The 16,668-nt window shown below is 45.8% G+C and overlaps 1 protein-coding gene across 1 annotated transcript in view; it reads right to left on the bottom strand.

The window, feature by feature from the left end:
- The window catches only part of afdna (afadin, adherens junction formation factor a), a 169,380-nt gene that overhangs the window by 67,872 nt on the left and 84,840 nt on the right, over positions 1-16,668 (bottom strand). Inside the window, exons 9-14 of the mRNA XM_083789691.1 lie at positions 12,008-12,102; positions 11,160-11,410; positions 7,995-8,064; positions 7,439-7,527; positions 6,507-6,574; positions 2,936-3,141 (exon numbers count right to left, since the gene is read on the bottom strand). Coding sequence (XP_083645817.1) covers positions 2,936-3,141; positions 6,507-6,574; positions 7,439-7,527; positions 7,995-8,064; positions 11,160-11,410; positions 12,008-12,102 — 779 coding nt within the window. The remainder of the gene's footprint in view (positions 1-2,935; positions 3,142-6,506; positions 6,575-7,438; positions 7,528-7,994; positions 8,065-11,159; positions 11,411-12,007; positions 12,103-16,668) is intronic.

Consider the following 16,668-nt stretch of genomic DNA (forward strand, 5'->3'; position numbering starts at 1 on the left):
GGAGGAGGAGGAGAGGAGAGGGAGGAGTGGGGGAAGAGGAGAGGAGAGGAGAGGAGAGGAGAGGAGGAGAGAGAGAGGAGAGGAGAGGAGAGGAGAGGAGAGGAGAGGAGAGGGAGAGGAGAGGAGAGGAGAGGAGAGGAGAGGAGAGGAGAGGAGAGGAGAGGAGAGGAGAGGAGAGGAGAGGGAGAGGGAGAGGAGAGGAGTGGGGGAGAGGAGAGGAGAACACATCCACAGGACAGAGAGAAAACACACGGTCAACAGCTACAGCATGGACAGTTGGACACAGATATGTAGCACACTGGTTCCCAAAGTGGGGTTCGGACCAGGGACCCCCCAGCTAGATGATAGACATCAACCAAATGGACCTTATGGGTCTGTGACTCAGAGAGTGTACAAATGGAACCAAATGGACCCTAATGGGTCCATTATTGGTTCCATTTGTACACTCTCGGAGATTAATCAAGATTGATTTTACAACATAAATTGAGGGTCCCAGAGATAGAAATGCCATTCAATGGGGGGTCCGTAGACTAATATGCATGTCAAACTGGGGGTCATAATGGTTGAGAATCACTGCTAGAGCCGTAAAAATCTTCTCTTATGGGGGTCCCTGGCATATATTTTTCAAATGGGGGTCTGTCTGCGGGCTAATACATGTCAATTTGGGGATCCTTGAAATGAGAAAGTTTGGGAACCAGTGATGTACAACACAACAACAACACACAAACAATTGTACTAAAACACATTTTCTACACATACAACACAAGACATGGACACGTCATGATACATCGGTGTGTGAACATGCACAACTTGAGGGATGGATTGCAGAGGAGGATATTTTAGCTTTCACTCCTTTATTTGACAAATGAGAGTACATAAGTATATGGGGGTATAGTAGGGTATGCGCGTGACTGACATCAATACCCGGAAGTTATGCGGGAACTACTTCCTGGCCTTGACAGCCCAAACATCCAAACAGAAAAGTCCTATCTGATTGCATTAAACTACGTTAAACTCACTTTGCCACTCGATTTGTACTGTATTTGCCACTCACTAAGTATATGCATACGCATAGCATACACTCTGTACGAGGCAGGCAGAGAGGGACAGGGGCTAAAACCACCTAAAATCTCACAATGCCTCCTATCGCTCTAAATATGATCTGAAGGTATTTTTATATTAAAAAAATTAGGGTTCCTATCGTGACATGAAACTACACTTTCAGGAAAAAGCATTGGTGCAAGACTTAATAACATAAAATATTATAAATGTGATTTAAGACCGAGGGAGAAAAGCTTGCCTAGTCCAACACACTGACCACTCACTCTGCCCACAAACAACTAACGTTCAATATGGGGTTGGTTGTACCTCACACCTATATCACTCCAACTCATCAATGTTTTCCTTAAAATACAGCAAATTAGTGTGCAATGATGCCCATGGTCTATCTGCACAACATCTAGAGACTCACATTTCTGCATAGAGATTTGGTGTAGAGGAAGGGTGGAAAAATAGTGGTATAGAACCCTGATGATCAATGAACTATACAGGGTTTAAGTGGTTCATCAGCAGTAATGGAAACAATGGCATGTCCAGCAAACATAGACAATGAGTCCCAACTGAAGTGGGGAGTGTAGAAGTTCCCACATCCTCCTCAAAGACCTACTGTATAACATCAACCTCTGAAAAACTTGCAAAATCAAAATCCACAAGTTCTAAATAGTGTGTGCGTGCGCGCGTCCACAAGTACGTGTGTTGTCTTTCATAACGCCACTGCATGCCTGCTCTGTGTGCCAATGGCAACGAAGGAGAGCTAACTGCCAGCTGAGCTAATAAAAGTGAATGGCTATGGAGAAATGGCATTTGCATTTCATTGCGGGCCTCGACAGCGTGGAAGACCTTTGGATCAACACAGAGAATTGGGCATGTGCACGCCGCTAAGTGTCTGCAGATGTGTGTGTGTGTGTGTGTGTGTGTGTGTGTGTGTGTGTGTGTGTGTGTGTGTGTGTGTGTGTACGTGCGCAGACACGTGTGATTGCCGTCGTCTGAGAAGAGGCCCAACCCTCACTTAAAAAACACTGAAGGAAGGAAGAAAAGACAGACAGACAGACACGGACAGCGGCACAGCCTAAAAGCAGGCCAGGCACACAAAGACAGACCAATGTTAAGACAGGGATTGGACAGACAGACAAGACAGACAGACAGACGGACGTGAGAGAAAAGTGTAGTGCCAGGAGAAAATACACCACATTTCACTTCAGACAATCCGAAAAGGACATGTCGACATCTCCAAAAGAAGATTTCAAATTAAGCAACTTTCTCCTTCGGCCAATCAATTGACAGACAGACGGACAGACAGACATCACACGGCACGTCGTAAACAACAGAACAGAAACGGCGTCAAAAGGAAAAGGCACGACATCATATATTATATATTATACACGAGCGATGGTTTGGCAAAGAGAGTCGTCGTCGTCATCACCGCCAGCATATCTGAACAGTATGTGCCAATCAATACATACAGTACAACTGCACTCCCTCATACAACTTCTGCAACTTTCTGTGTGGAGTTTACATGTTCTCCCCGTGTCCCCTAGGGTAGGTAGGCTCCCTCACAAAAAACATGCAGTAATCCTGGTCTCTAAACGACCTCCCCCTGGCCAGCCAGCCGGGGTGCCTGATGGAGGGGAAAGGAACTTGGTTGGAATAACGTGTTCCTTCCACGCGCTACGTCCGGCCCGGGGGAAACTCTCCCCTGTCAGAGTGAAAAGAAGCAGCTTGGACTCCTCATGCATAGAAGGAAGCATGAGGTCAGTCCGCTGCCCACCACCCCCCGGTTGGCAGAGGGAAGTGTAGCGCCCAGGATTACATTAGATAATAATAATACAAATGTTTTAAATACAAAGTCAGTGGGATCTGGTTGGTTTGAACTCACCTGAATGACGCCCTCCATCATGCTCACCATCTTGTTGACGATGGCTATGACCTTGTGCGTCCTCTCGGAGGGGGACATGTCCTGCCGGTAGTGGGGGGACAGGACGAAGCGGCAGGCCATGTAGAGGACGTAGGTGGGGGACAGCTTGAAGTGCACCGTGGAGCTGTTGGTGTAGTTGATGACGGCCGACAGGAAGGCGTCCTCGGCTAAGGAGGGACACACAGCAGGCACGTCACAACTTGAGACTAGAACCTAGACTAGACCCTAGACTAGACCCTAGAGGGCCTAGACACACAGCAGGCACGTCACAACTGGAGACATTTAGACCCGAGATCAGATTCTATAACATGTCTTACTTGCAACGCAGAACAGTCATGATAAATCGTCACAATTTACAAGCAACAATATCTGTCTTTTCATAGTATCCTAGAGCAAAGACAATGGACTCTCTCTTTGATCAGAGAGCAGTCTAGTAATGATAAAAATGGATGAGAGCGTTATGTCCATATGGTAAAAATGTGTATATATTATAATATCAAATCGACCTTGGACCACTCCACTGACAAAGCAGGCGCAGTATCCTCTACTACTGTATGGCATGCCACGTTTTAAATGTGTGCTTATTCAATTCATACTGTACTTTGTCCTTACAATAACAGACACAGAAAGTTCAAATTTCAATCTATCAAATCAACACAAATCGAGTCTTCAGCAGAGGTGATCAGACACCACCTGGTGGTCGTCTGTCCACTTCACAAGCAGTCATGCATACTACAGCAGTGAGTCCCAAAGTGAGGACCCCTAGGTGTCCTTGAGGGAGTTCTAGGGGGTCCACAGCTAAATGATAGTTTGTAACCAAATGGACCCTTATGGGTCAGTCCATTTGGTTCCACTTGTACACTCTCAGAGTTAAAATAACATTGGTTTCACAATATAAATCGGGGTCTCTGAGATAGAAATGCCATTAAATGGGGGCCCGTAGACTAATGCATGTGAAATTAAATTTAACTGGTTGAGAATCACTGCTAGAGTCATACAAATATTCTCTTATGGGGTGGGGGGTCCCTGGCATATCTCTTCAAATGGGGGGGGGGGGGGGTCCTTGGGCTAACTGGTGTCAATTTGGGGGTCCTTGACATGAAAAAAGTTTGCGAACCATTGAACTACAGTATCGTCACTGTTGATGCCACTAATGCATTGGAGGCCACAATGAATGAATGAAGTGAAGACAACTGTATGTACATTCATATTTGCATTATACAGACACAAGAATGAGTTGCTTGCTTGCCCTCACATGCTCTCATGACATGAGTGTGTGCGTGTGTGTGTGTGTGTGTGTGTGTGTGTGTGTGTGTGTTTGTGTGTGTGTGCATGAGATTCATATGGGCGTCATGATCTCTTCCTGCTACTCACACACACACAGCATGTGTGTGGCCTCTCCCGCTGCATTGTGGGACATCACATGGTAGGAGGAACCACAAGCCGCCGTGGGCTGACAAAACAGATGAGCTCACACTACTGAAAATATACAGCGAGTGCACAATGACAGGCGCACAATGCACGCGCGCGCGCACGTTGCAGAGGAGGCTGAACAAACAGCCGAAAAGAACACGCACATCTATGTACCTATACCTATATACTAGGCTGGGGGCTGGATCAAATACAGTCACAAATCAACAAATGAAAAAAAATCTGCACACCATTTTCTGCTCCCAAATATTTATTTTACTGAAGTGGTAACGTTTCGGCCGCAGCCCTTCCTCAGATCTCTCACACACACACACACACACACACACACACACACACACACACACACGCACACAGACACGCACACGCACACACACACAGACACACACACACGCTCCAAATGCACCAAGTGACCCGGGCTCAATTCACTTAAGTCCACAAACAATGGTGTGTGTACAGACAAGGGAATGGAAGGCAGTTCAAACAATCCAGACTTCCAAGAAAAAATAAAGAACTTGGAGCAGGAGAGAGTGAGAGGGGTGTAGAGAGTGTTGTAGAGAGTGTTGTAGAGTGTGTTGTAGAGTGTGTTGTAGAGAGGGGTGTAGAGAGTGTTGTAGAGAGTGTTGTAGAGTGGGGTGTAGAGAGTGAGAGGGGTGTAGACAACGCCAGACGATGGATGGAGACGGGATAGGAAATGAGGAGTTCTCAACGCTTTTGGCTCAGTGGGGACCCCCGAAAATGCTTTGGCCATGTCTCGCGACCCCCACCCCTGCCCCCAGCCACAAATTGGCCGCTACATTAACCTCAATAATAGAGAAAATACATCATGAATAAATAATACTAACCCTAACCAGATATAATCATTACATCATTATCCATGTGTCACACGTGACTCACTCAAGGTAAAATGCACGTTAACTCTCACACACAGTGTTAGTGCCGTTTGTCTGTGTGGTCAATTGAGGTCGGTGCTGTGTGAGTTCTGGTCTATAGTGATGAAAGCAGAGTGGCGATAATTAAGGCTGTAACGAGTCAAATCAAACGCTGGACGGATTGGAGGGACTGATCAATAGTTTCCAACTATGGATCGACTCACATAACTGGTTTCATATCGGATTTCAAAGAAAATTCTATCGGAGAAAACCTGAGTAGCGCAATGTCAGACATTATTGCAAATAATTGTGCCCTTCCGGCCCTTTGTTAAATTAATAACCTGGATTTGACTGTGCACTAGTTTCGCGTTGCCTCCTGCAACGGACGCTCTATCATGTGTAAAATAAAAAGTGGAGCCTCCTCCTCACTTCCGTCTCATCTTTACAGTTGGGCATAGAAATAGAAATTGTCTAAGCATATATAGCTCACTGCCTAGCAGAAATGGTCCTGGATGTTAAAAAGTAAAATGTAAAGATATTTTAAAATATATTTTCATGAACAGAAATGCCAGGTTCCTTACTCGGAGGTGTAGCTCCAGACTGTATATAGCATTCAGAGATTGTGGAATAGTTGTCTGGCTACACAAGACTAATGAGGTCCCACGTCCCACTGGGAGGAGACCCCGGGGCAGACCAAGGATCACGTCCCACTGGGAGGAGACCCCGGGGCAGACCAAGGATCACGTCCCACTGGGAGGAGACCCCGGGGCAGACCAAGGATCACGTCCCACTGGGAGGAGACCCCGGGGCAGACCAAGGCGCAGTTGCAGGAAACGCATCGACTCACTGGCCTTGGAACGTCTCGGGATCCCCCAGGAGGAAGTCACTAATGTTGCTCTGGAGGAGAGGGAAGTCTGGAGCGCTCCGGTGGAGCTGTTGCTCCCGCGACCCGACTACGGATAAGCGGTTGAAGATGGATGGCATTCTGTAACTAAGCAAGGCCCTGCATCAAACCTGCAGTTAAATTACTATGAATGAAAGTGGGTGCCTGTAATCCTGTATTCACCCCCACAAATTATTGTGGGGATGAGAAAGAATGCAGGAGAGAAATGACAGACATAACATAACATTGTGACTGTACCATAAACCCAGTACTAGACAACTAGACAGTAAAATACTCGGGGAAGGAGATGGAAGGTAAAAAGCAAAGCCGTTGTTGGCCATACACTTACAGTTGTCCCTGAACTCGATGCTGGCAGGCAGCGTCACCTCGGGGCCGGAACCTGAACCGTCCTGGGACCTGTGGAAGGACAGCACAGTCCACGGTGAGGATGGGGAGGAGGAGGGGAGGAGGAGGGTGGACGTGAAGGTGAGGATGGGGGGGAGGAGGGTGGACGTGAAGGGGAGGTGGTTTCTGGTCAACCAGTGAACCAGGTCTCTGCGTTCAGCCTGCTGTCCACAGACGCCCGCCGCTCTAACGGACGAACCCGCACCTGCCTAGTGTACACCATTGCTGTGTGTAGACGGACTACTGACCTCAACGTCCACGTGAGCTACAGTGTTGAGTGTATTAGCAAAGTAAAGGAATGCCGGTGTTCCTGTGTGTGTGTGTGTGTGTGTGTGTAAGGGTGTGTATTATTGATGTGGAGGCTGTGCACAGAGAATGGTACTGGGTCTCTGATTACCCCTCATCTCACGGGGCATAACCGATGATCGGGTAACAAAGTGGGTGGGACGTACAGTAGTGTATTGCACTCATGTGCGTGAGTGTGTGTATAACTGCACTAAAAGCATGGAATACGGATGTGTATATTACAGGAAACTCCCGTTTAACTTGAGGTTTACGGGCAAATCTAGTGCCCATAATTGCCCGTTAACTCCTCTTTTCACGCAGTCATGCGTGATTAGACTATGCCGCTTATGAACGTCATACAACGTTCCTTAGCTTAAAGGATATTTTCCAGAGCTGTGTAAAAAAAAAAAAAAAAAAACTGTCAACCACACAGATGTTAAATTCCCAAACTTTCATCTATTACAACTCCTAAACACTCCAGTGCTCTCTGACACCCGAGTACTGCATGGACAAGGTTGTCCCTGCACAGAAATGGACAAGGTTGTCCCTGCACAGAAATGGACAAGGTTGTCCCTGCACAGAAACACAGACCTGCCATCCTGTTGCTCTCCTCTGATCATGGGTTTGACCATGCCTCTCTCGCTGCCATTGGCTCGGTCCATCTCCAGCTTCCCTGAGCTCTGCGCGCACACACACACACACAGTCACAGTAAACACGGTTAGGTTTCCATGGTGATTCTAAAATTACTCTTCATGTGATGTGAGCACCGCGCTCTGACTTTAGGTGCGTTACCCGTTCAAAACATATCAAATAAATAACGGTAGTTGGTCTCGCACTCAGGCTGGATAGCCGAAACTTTTGTCCCTGTTCAAAAATGAAATAAATATTTTTAACTTTGTGTGCGACCCACTACTGTTATTTATTTGATTCTTAAATTACTCCCATGGTTCTATATGTACCATGTACTGTAACTCTATATTCCACAGTGATGTTTCAATCATTCCAAAGATTTAACACATTAATCAACAAAGTACAAGCTAGTTGTACATTTGAAATGATCAAAACAGTCCATATGTTAAGTCTTCATTTTCAAGATGCAAATGACATACTGTGTGCACAATGCAAACAGAGAGCAGAAATCAGTACCTTGCTGGTGGGAAGGGCCGCCCCACTGTGGATGTCTCCGTGAAGATCAAAGGTGGTCTCTGGTACACTCCTGTAGGAGACGAAAGACAGAAGATTCTAGCTCAGCAAATGTCATTATGGAACACAACAAGACACTAAAGCTGCATGCAGCTTACAGACAAAGACAGACACCATAACACCATGAGGGAGATGGAATTGCAACACTGTACACGGTGAATGAATGCTGCACTATTTTCTCACACGCAGGCACGGAACTACGCACCGCTCTCTTCACGACTACGCATGCCAGTGGTAACAGGGAATGACAGTACAATATACTGTAGACAGTGGGGAGAGTTGTTTATCTGTATGAGGGATTGTTTTTCAAGAGGCTTTTGTTTACTCACATACCCTGGCAGTGACAAAAGGACACCGATGACATGCACAGTTGCACACACACACACACACACACACTTTTCTTCCTGCTGTGAATGGCACCTATAGAGCGTCGCAGTCCCACCCCCTTTCAGAACGACGAGTGGCCCAGGAAATTAATCCCAATGCATTTTGCCCATAGGCTTTTCTTCGCGGACAAAGCCAACTCGGATCGTGACAAATCATGACAATGAACACTATGTTTTGGGCCGACCAAATAATTAGTAAGAAGAAAAACAAAACAAAAAGTGTTGTACACTGCCTTTATTTTCTTCTTTCTAATTATTTGATCGGCCCAAAACATTGTGTTTATTGTCATGATTTGCCGCAACTCGAGTTGGCTTTGTCCGCGGCGTAAACGTCTTTAAATAAATACTTTTTGAAAAGCCTATGGAGAAAATTAATAGGGAATTATTTCCTGGGCCACTTGTCGTTCTGAAAGGGGGCGGGACTGTGACGCTCTATAGGCTGAATTACAGACAAAAATCGATACTCCATTGAGCTTTTCCAATACAATGGGTCAATCAAACATTGGGTTAAATGGACCAGGGGTGAATAATAACAATTGGCTAGCTGTGTAAATCATCAACATGTCACAGTATAAGTTCATGTGTGTAAGTTTGTGTTTTTAATTCACTGACAGTGAATGTAACTTATGTTACTGCCTGAAATAATGTGCCAACGTTAACGCGACACACTTTCGTTTTCAGCCATCTGTATATTTTTCCAAGGGTATACAGTCAGTGCAATATATTTGGTCTGTTGTTTCCAAATGGCAATATCAGCCTACAATTATCCCACCAAATATGGATTTATAGAGGAGTGTTTTGGTGTTGGTCCATAACATTAGACCGCCCACTGTGGGTGGAGCAGTGTGGTTGATGACGGCTGTTCCAACTTCTCTGTCACACATTTGGGAGGCTTCCCTTCCCTTCAAACCCCTCTCTTTCTCCTTCAGTTCATTCCACATTTATCCTGTTGCATTCCCAACTATTATGGTTTGTCTCTCCACCACTAATGCATTTAATTCTCTTTCCGACTATTGCTATCTTTCTACGTTTGGTTACTTTCCCACCCTCTTTCCCCACCCTCTCTCCTTCCCCATCTCTCTCTCATGCATAATCCATAGTGTGGTGGTGAGGACATGCTAGTTTTAACGCTGGATTATGGCACTGTGCCACTAAACAAATTCAATAAATAAATGGGAGGCGAATGACAAAACCAATCGATGAATGGAGTGGGTAGAGACGGCCGATGTGCTTTACCACAACAGCCTGGAGGTCAAATCACAGGCTATGACGAACAATCAGTAAAATAAAATAAAAACGGCATCTCTATCTCTCTATCTGTCACGGCAAAGGACAAATGCACACGCAATACACATATATAAGCGTTCTCATTAGCTGAGGTTTTTCTAAACAGCATTTTTTTTTTTACCCACAAGAAGTCAATAGTCTAAAAAAAACAGACGTTACGTCTCCAATGAAACCGTTTTCCCTTAACCCAAGACCATTTAGAAATATCTAGCATTTCAGCTGCTGTGAAAATAATTACTTACGAAACAGTGCGAGTACAGTAAATACACACACTTCACAGGTCCTCTCATTTGCCGGGTTCCATGTGCTTATAAAGTGGCGAGTCCTTTGCAGACAGCGACGGAGTAATTTAGCGTATATGGCAGGAACACCGGAGGCTCCCAGGACCGTACACCACGTTCACATCTCTCCCTCTTCCTACAGTATGTCTCGTCTCGTTCGCCCCGTGTTCAGTCTACTGTATGGGACCGTCACTCGCAGTCACACCACAATCAGCCAGTGACATGCTCTCTCTCTGCGTGTGTGTGTGTGTGTGTGTGTGTGTGTGTGCGTGCGTGCGAGGAGGACACACCCCAGACCATGCTGATCAGATTAGAGGGCCTCGGTTCTTGAAAGCCATAACTCCAAACCTCCTCTCCTTCTCTCTCTCTTCTTCTTCTCTCCTCCTCCTCTCTGCCTAACCCTCAAACCTCTCCTCTTTTTCTATCCCTCCCACCTCTCTCTTCTCCAAGTCTCTATTCTCTCAGTTTATACAGCCTTCTCTGCCTTCCCTCTACAACAGGGGTTTTCAGCTGATTAGGAACCAAGAACCACCACCTAGGGGTGTGCATGATTAAGAAATTATGACCGATATCCGATCTCCGATTCCGATACCACAATGGAAACAAACCACCACCCTGACTAAGAATCAACGTGGGGACCACTGTGTTAGGTGGGGGGATAGGGGGTGTGGTGTGTGTGTGTGTGTGTGTGTGGGGGGGGGGGGGGGGGAGTCTGAAATAATTACATTTTGACAGTTAATCGACAGAATTTGTTTAATTTGTTAATTTGAGGTGAATTAAATCAAGCCCTTAACAGTCAGTAATTTAACTGACATATTATGCTAGTGGTCCGGAGCTACTCCTTTCCCATGGTCGCCCTTACTCTGTTCTCTTAACCTTCCATATTAAACTCATAGATAGCAGACACATGCGATTGCATGATTATATGGGAACATTTCCTAATAGACTCAACCAGTCAGTGATGCATGAACCTCACACACAGCCACAACTCTGCACACAAAACACTCCTGACCACACGCACACACACCTACCAATCCACAACACACAGACCTCTACCAACCACACACACTTCAAAGGCACTCACACACCCAAAGCTATACAACCGATCCTGCAAAACACACACAATGTGCCCCTCCCATCCCATCCCATCTCACCCAGACTTGTGTCTCCCTCTCATCATGGAGTTGGGGTCCCGCTTGCCCCCCTGGTCGTACGCCGGGTCCACGAACTTGAAGACGTGGGCGGAGCCGAACTGGAGGGTGGAGCCCGAGCGCAGCACGGTGGTCTCCGTGACGCGCTGGCCGTCCACGAAGGTGTCGGCGTCCTGGCCGCGCGGCGTGACGGTGACCAGGCCCTCGCTGTGCATCAGGTTACAGTGGTGAGGCAGGATGCCAGGGCCAAACAGCTACACACACGCGCACGCGCACACGCACACGCACACAGTAATAGTTAACACATTTGATCTCGTCCTGATTAATGAATTGCGTGACGAGTAGGCTCGTCTTGATGCGTTTGATATCGCTATAAGTATAAGATTGCTTTGCTATTTTCCATTTTTTTAACCGCTCCGGTTGCTGTGCACGGTTGCTAGCCATTAGCTTCTGTTTTACGGCGATATCCGTGGTTTTGAACTAATCGGCGATGTTCAGAGGTCTTTTCTGATTATCCGGTGAGCGCGATGGGAACATTGGCGTTTTCTAGAGCAAGGATGGACCTCATTTTTCAGAAATAAATTAATTAATACGTTTTAAAATGCTAGTGTCGGTGTCAAACGTAATGAACCTGGCAGGGATACAGAACTGGGTGGCATAATTTAAAAATGTTACATTCCAAATGTTTCTGAAAATGTCCTTAATTACTTAATTCAACTGCACGTCTTGTGTTTATACCAGCAAGGACACTGTTCTGCACCAAAATAACTTTGAGGGAGACGCTGGACATTTGTAAAGTGGATCAGGTTAAAACTCAAACAGAATCATTGAATGAAGCGACGTATAGCTACCTGGATTGCTCCCTCGTCCGTGCAGTCGGAGCCCACCTCTGTGATACTGTGCTGGAGACGGTACAACTTTGGTTTGTCCCGAGAGTCTGATCCATCTGAACACACAACATATACTGGAGTCAGTACTGGCCTGGGTACATTCTGACAGACAACATATACTGGAGTCAGTACTGGCCTGGGTACATTCTGACAGACAACATATACTGGAGTCAGTACTGGCCTGGGTACATTCTGACAGACAACATATACTGGAGTCAGTACTGGCCTGGGTACATTCTGACAGACAACATATACTGGAGTCAGTACTGGCCTGGGTACATTCTGACAGACAACATATACTGGAGTGAGTACTGGCCTGGGTACATTCTGACGGACAACATATACTGGAGTCAGTACTGGCCTGGGTACATTCTGACGGACAACATATACTGGAGTCAGTACTGGCCTGGGTACATTCTGACAGACAACATATACTGGAGTCAGTACTGGCCTGGGTACATTCTGACAGACAACATATACTGGAGTCAGTACTGGCCTGGGTACATTCTGACAGACAACATATACTGGAGTCAGTACTGGCCTGGGTACATTCTGACAGACAACATATACTGGAGTCAGTACTGGCCTTGGTACATTCTGACAGACAACATATACTGGAGTCAGTACTGGCCTGGGTACATTCTGACAGACAACATATACTGGAGTCAGTACTGGCCTGGGTACATTCTGACAGACAACATATACTGGAGTCAGTACTGGCCTGGGTACATTCTGACAGACAAACACGAGTAAAGTACACATACTCAAACAAATATTCAGACACGCGTTCTCTCTTTATCACACACACACACACACACACACAGAGAGAGAGGGGCACATCTGGCAATTTCTTTCAAAGTTAACCGTTGATTGAACAGTGTGGACAGTTGGAATTGAAAGCGCATCAGATGATTGACATGTCGTCATCATTGCGAACGCACTGAGCACTAACTATGAGACCCTGCAGATCATGTCTGTGTGTGTGTCTGTCTCTGTCCCGCTGTGACACCACCCGCCCGCCACCAGAGGGCGCAGCTGTAGCACACACACACACACACACACACACACACACACACACAAGCGCACACACACACACACACACACACAGTAGAAAACTTAAAAAAATTACTAACTAAAAAGAAAAAAAAGGTACGTAATTTATTCTAATTGTTGTTATTGCAATTTACGAGCTGCGTTCGCTTCCCGCGTTTGCGCGTCTTACTTGTTAGTACTTGATGATTTTTAGTAAACATTTGTTTAGTAAAAAGCAAAGCAGCAGATTAGTTCTCAAAAGAGGAAAGAAGTTTAAAACCGGAACACTAGTGATTTTGAAAGAAATGTCAACCATGGCAGTTCAAATAAGCCTATATACTGTACAGCCCTATATGACCCTCTGAAAACATAAATCAAGTTATAAATCAATCTGACAGCTGGCCGCATAAACATAAGGTTTAGTGGACTTAAATGAACATAATAGTGGTTTGCATGATGTATGTGTAGCCCAGTGCTGACAGATAAATGTTTCATAATTCCGGCTTTCCCGAAACCAAACAGGTTCTCAGAGGACCAATTTGTTCTATACAATGCGTTTGTTCGCTTTCTCCCCAATGATAGAATTATTGTCCTTCCTCGCTCCATTCGTCCCCATTCGACCTCGCCGTACTTTGTTTCGGCAAGAAGTAATGCCGCAGCCTTACAGCTTAACCCATTTTGACCTGGGAACGATTCTACAAAATAATGTCTTCTAAATCCTGACAGTTTTCTGAAAAAATTAAACCCATGTTTCTATATACCGTAAGTGGTTCTCAAACTATTTAATGTCAAGGAGCCCCAGAATTATCTTTAAAGGAGAATTCCATGCTAGAAGGCTTTCTTACCTTTATTTGTAGTTGTTACGTCCCCACCAAAGAGGTCCAGGTGTTATTTTGTGAAAAAGTGCATTATTGGCTAATGGCTATTTCCCCTAATGGGTGTTGTTTTGTGCTAATTTGCTTATTTCCATCGAAATAAGTAGTAAAGTGTGCCGCTTGGGATACTATTTACATTATAAAGAGAGGTTATATAAAAAGAGATGGAAATAAGCGAATTAGCACCCCAATGCCCCATTCAATTCAATGCAATTCAATTCAATTAATTGAGGGCTTATGGTAGGGGAAATAGCCAATAATGCGCTTTTGCACAAAATAACACCTGGACCTCTTTGGTGGGGACGTAACAACTACAATCAAAGGTAAGAAAGCCTTCTAGCATGGAATTCTCCTTTAACACTGGGGACAATCCCACCAAACCACCCCCACTCAAACCACACCCCCTGCCAGGACAACCAGCCTATCAGGAGCAGCTAGACAAAGGACATAGGAGGGAACAGAGAGAGAGAGTGTTCAGGAGTGGTTAATGGTTTACCTTCGTGGTGGCGATAAGCGTAGTAGGCATAGTGATTCCCTCGCCCTAGGCAGACAGGCAGACAGGCAGGTAGGAGGTAGGTAGGAGCACACATGCAGAGTAGGGCCACATACACACACACACAAGACATACATACGTGTGACGCACGCACACACACACACCATGCCGTAAGAAGGCAGGGGAGGACACACACGCGCACACACACACATACAGCAGAGGGTGAAAATGCAGCATAGAAGGAGGAAAAAATGCAGCATACCATATACCCGTTAATTCCACACACACACACACACACACACTCACACACACACGCACACAGCAGAACCACCACTTCAACGTCCCCTCGTGGAAGGTTTTCCCAAAGCCAGTAAAGCAGTCAGTCAACCTGACGGTAGATGAAGTAGCAGAGTGACAGGGGGGTTAGTGCAGGAGGCTGGAACACGCTGGGCGCGCTGGGTTCCCGAAACCATGTCAGCGCTTTCAGCTTTGTCTCGTTTTTACCGTTAGTTAGTGGAAGTAAAGACACAGAGTCGTGTTTGGGGAAACCAGCAGGCACACGTTCAATTAAAAGGGAACTACATACAGGATGGTAAAAGGAGGGGGTGAGGATCAGTGGCAGAAAACAAGCTGTTATAAGAGCTGGAGGAGAAAGGGGGTTGAGCGAGTCAATTTTTTTTTTGCAAGGTCCAGGCGTCTCACTAAACGCAAAAAACTTGCAAATAAAGTTCTAATAACTCCTCTCTCTGCAGTTGACAAATTGACTCTGTACTTTTTATATTAATCTTAATATATAATATTGGACCACCGCAAAATTCAGAAATAGAAACCCTGGACAAGAGCAATTTGTGAAATGCTCAGAGGTGCGTTCGTTCACCACCAAGGAGGGCAATGCTGTAGAACAGCGAGGAAATCATTCATCTTAACACAACTTCCAAGTGAATGCACCCCAAGAGAGAGAGAGAGAGAACAGAAAAGGACACCCAAGGGCATTGCATGGGGGGGAGGCAGAGTAGGCAGTGGATCAAATGGGTCCAAAGTGAGCAACTCGATGCAGTCAGTGTCTCGACTGAAAGGAGAATCTTTCAGTTGTCAAACACCTTGATCCTTTTCTGACGTCGTCGTTTGTGACTCTGTCAGACCTTCAGATGCACTTTCTGTCAGTGAGTCCAAACCAATGGTTCAGTTATTGCTACTGTTAGACGGATGATAGGTTATCGGTTTACTAATGATCCTATAGACCATTTATATGAATTTGTGTTGTTCTTAATCCAGAGCAATTTACAGTATAAGCAAGAACATCTGCTAAATTGCCTAAATCGCTATTATATTTTACAGCACCTTCTAAACTCTGCTTTTAGATTATATATAAGGTTCATTACAATTCTTATTACTAATATAGATATCTGGTTAATCTTTGTCTATTTCTAGACAAAGATTAACCAGACATCTATATTAGTAATAAGAATTGTAATGAACCTTATATAGAATCTAAAAGCAGAGTTTAGAAGAATTGCACATCAGAAATCCTCTGGGTGTGTGGAGTGTGTGTTGAAGCAGGAGGTGTCCTCTGGGTGTGTGGAGTGTGTGTTGCAGCAGGAAGTGTCCTCTGGGTGTGTGGAGTGTGTGTTGAAGCAGGAGGTGTCCTCTGGGTGTGTGGAGTGTGTGTTGAAGCAGGAGGTGTCCTCTGGGTGTGTGGAGTGTGTGTTGAAGCAGGAGGTGTCCTCTGGGTGTGTGGAGTGTGTGTTGCAGCAGGAAGTGTCCTCTGGGTGTGTGGAGTGTGTGTTGCAGCAGGAGGTGTCCTCTGGGTGTGTGGAGTGTGTGTTGAAGCAGGAAGTGTCCACTCACCTTGGCAGACACGGGACATGTGACTGCTTGTCTAGTGCAGTGGCTCCCAAAGTGGGGTCTGGGGACCCCAGGGGTCCATGAGGGAGTTCCAGGGGGTCCCCAGCTAAAAGATAGTTTGGAACCTAAAGGACCCTTATGGGTCTGTAACTCGGAGAGTGTACAAATGGAACTAAATGGACCTGTACACTCTCAGAGTTAAATTAATTCATGTCAAACTGGGGGTCCTTTAAATGAAACGGGTTGAGAATCACTGCTAGAGCCATGAAAATATATAATATATCTTTTCAAATGGGGGTCCGCTGGCTAATTAGTGTCAATTTGGGGGTCCTTGTGAATAAGTTTGGAAACCACTGGTCTAGTGTAATAACTGCAGC

Source organism: Protomyctophum parallelum, assembly GCF_964188405.1.
Source record: "Protomyctophum parallelum genome assembly, chromosome: 19".
NCBI classification, from domain to species: Eukaryota; Metazoa; Chordata; class Actinopteri; order Myctophiformes; family Myctophidae; genus Protomyctophum; species Protomyctophum parallelum.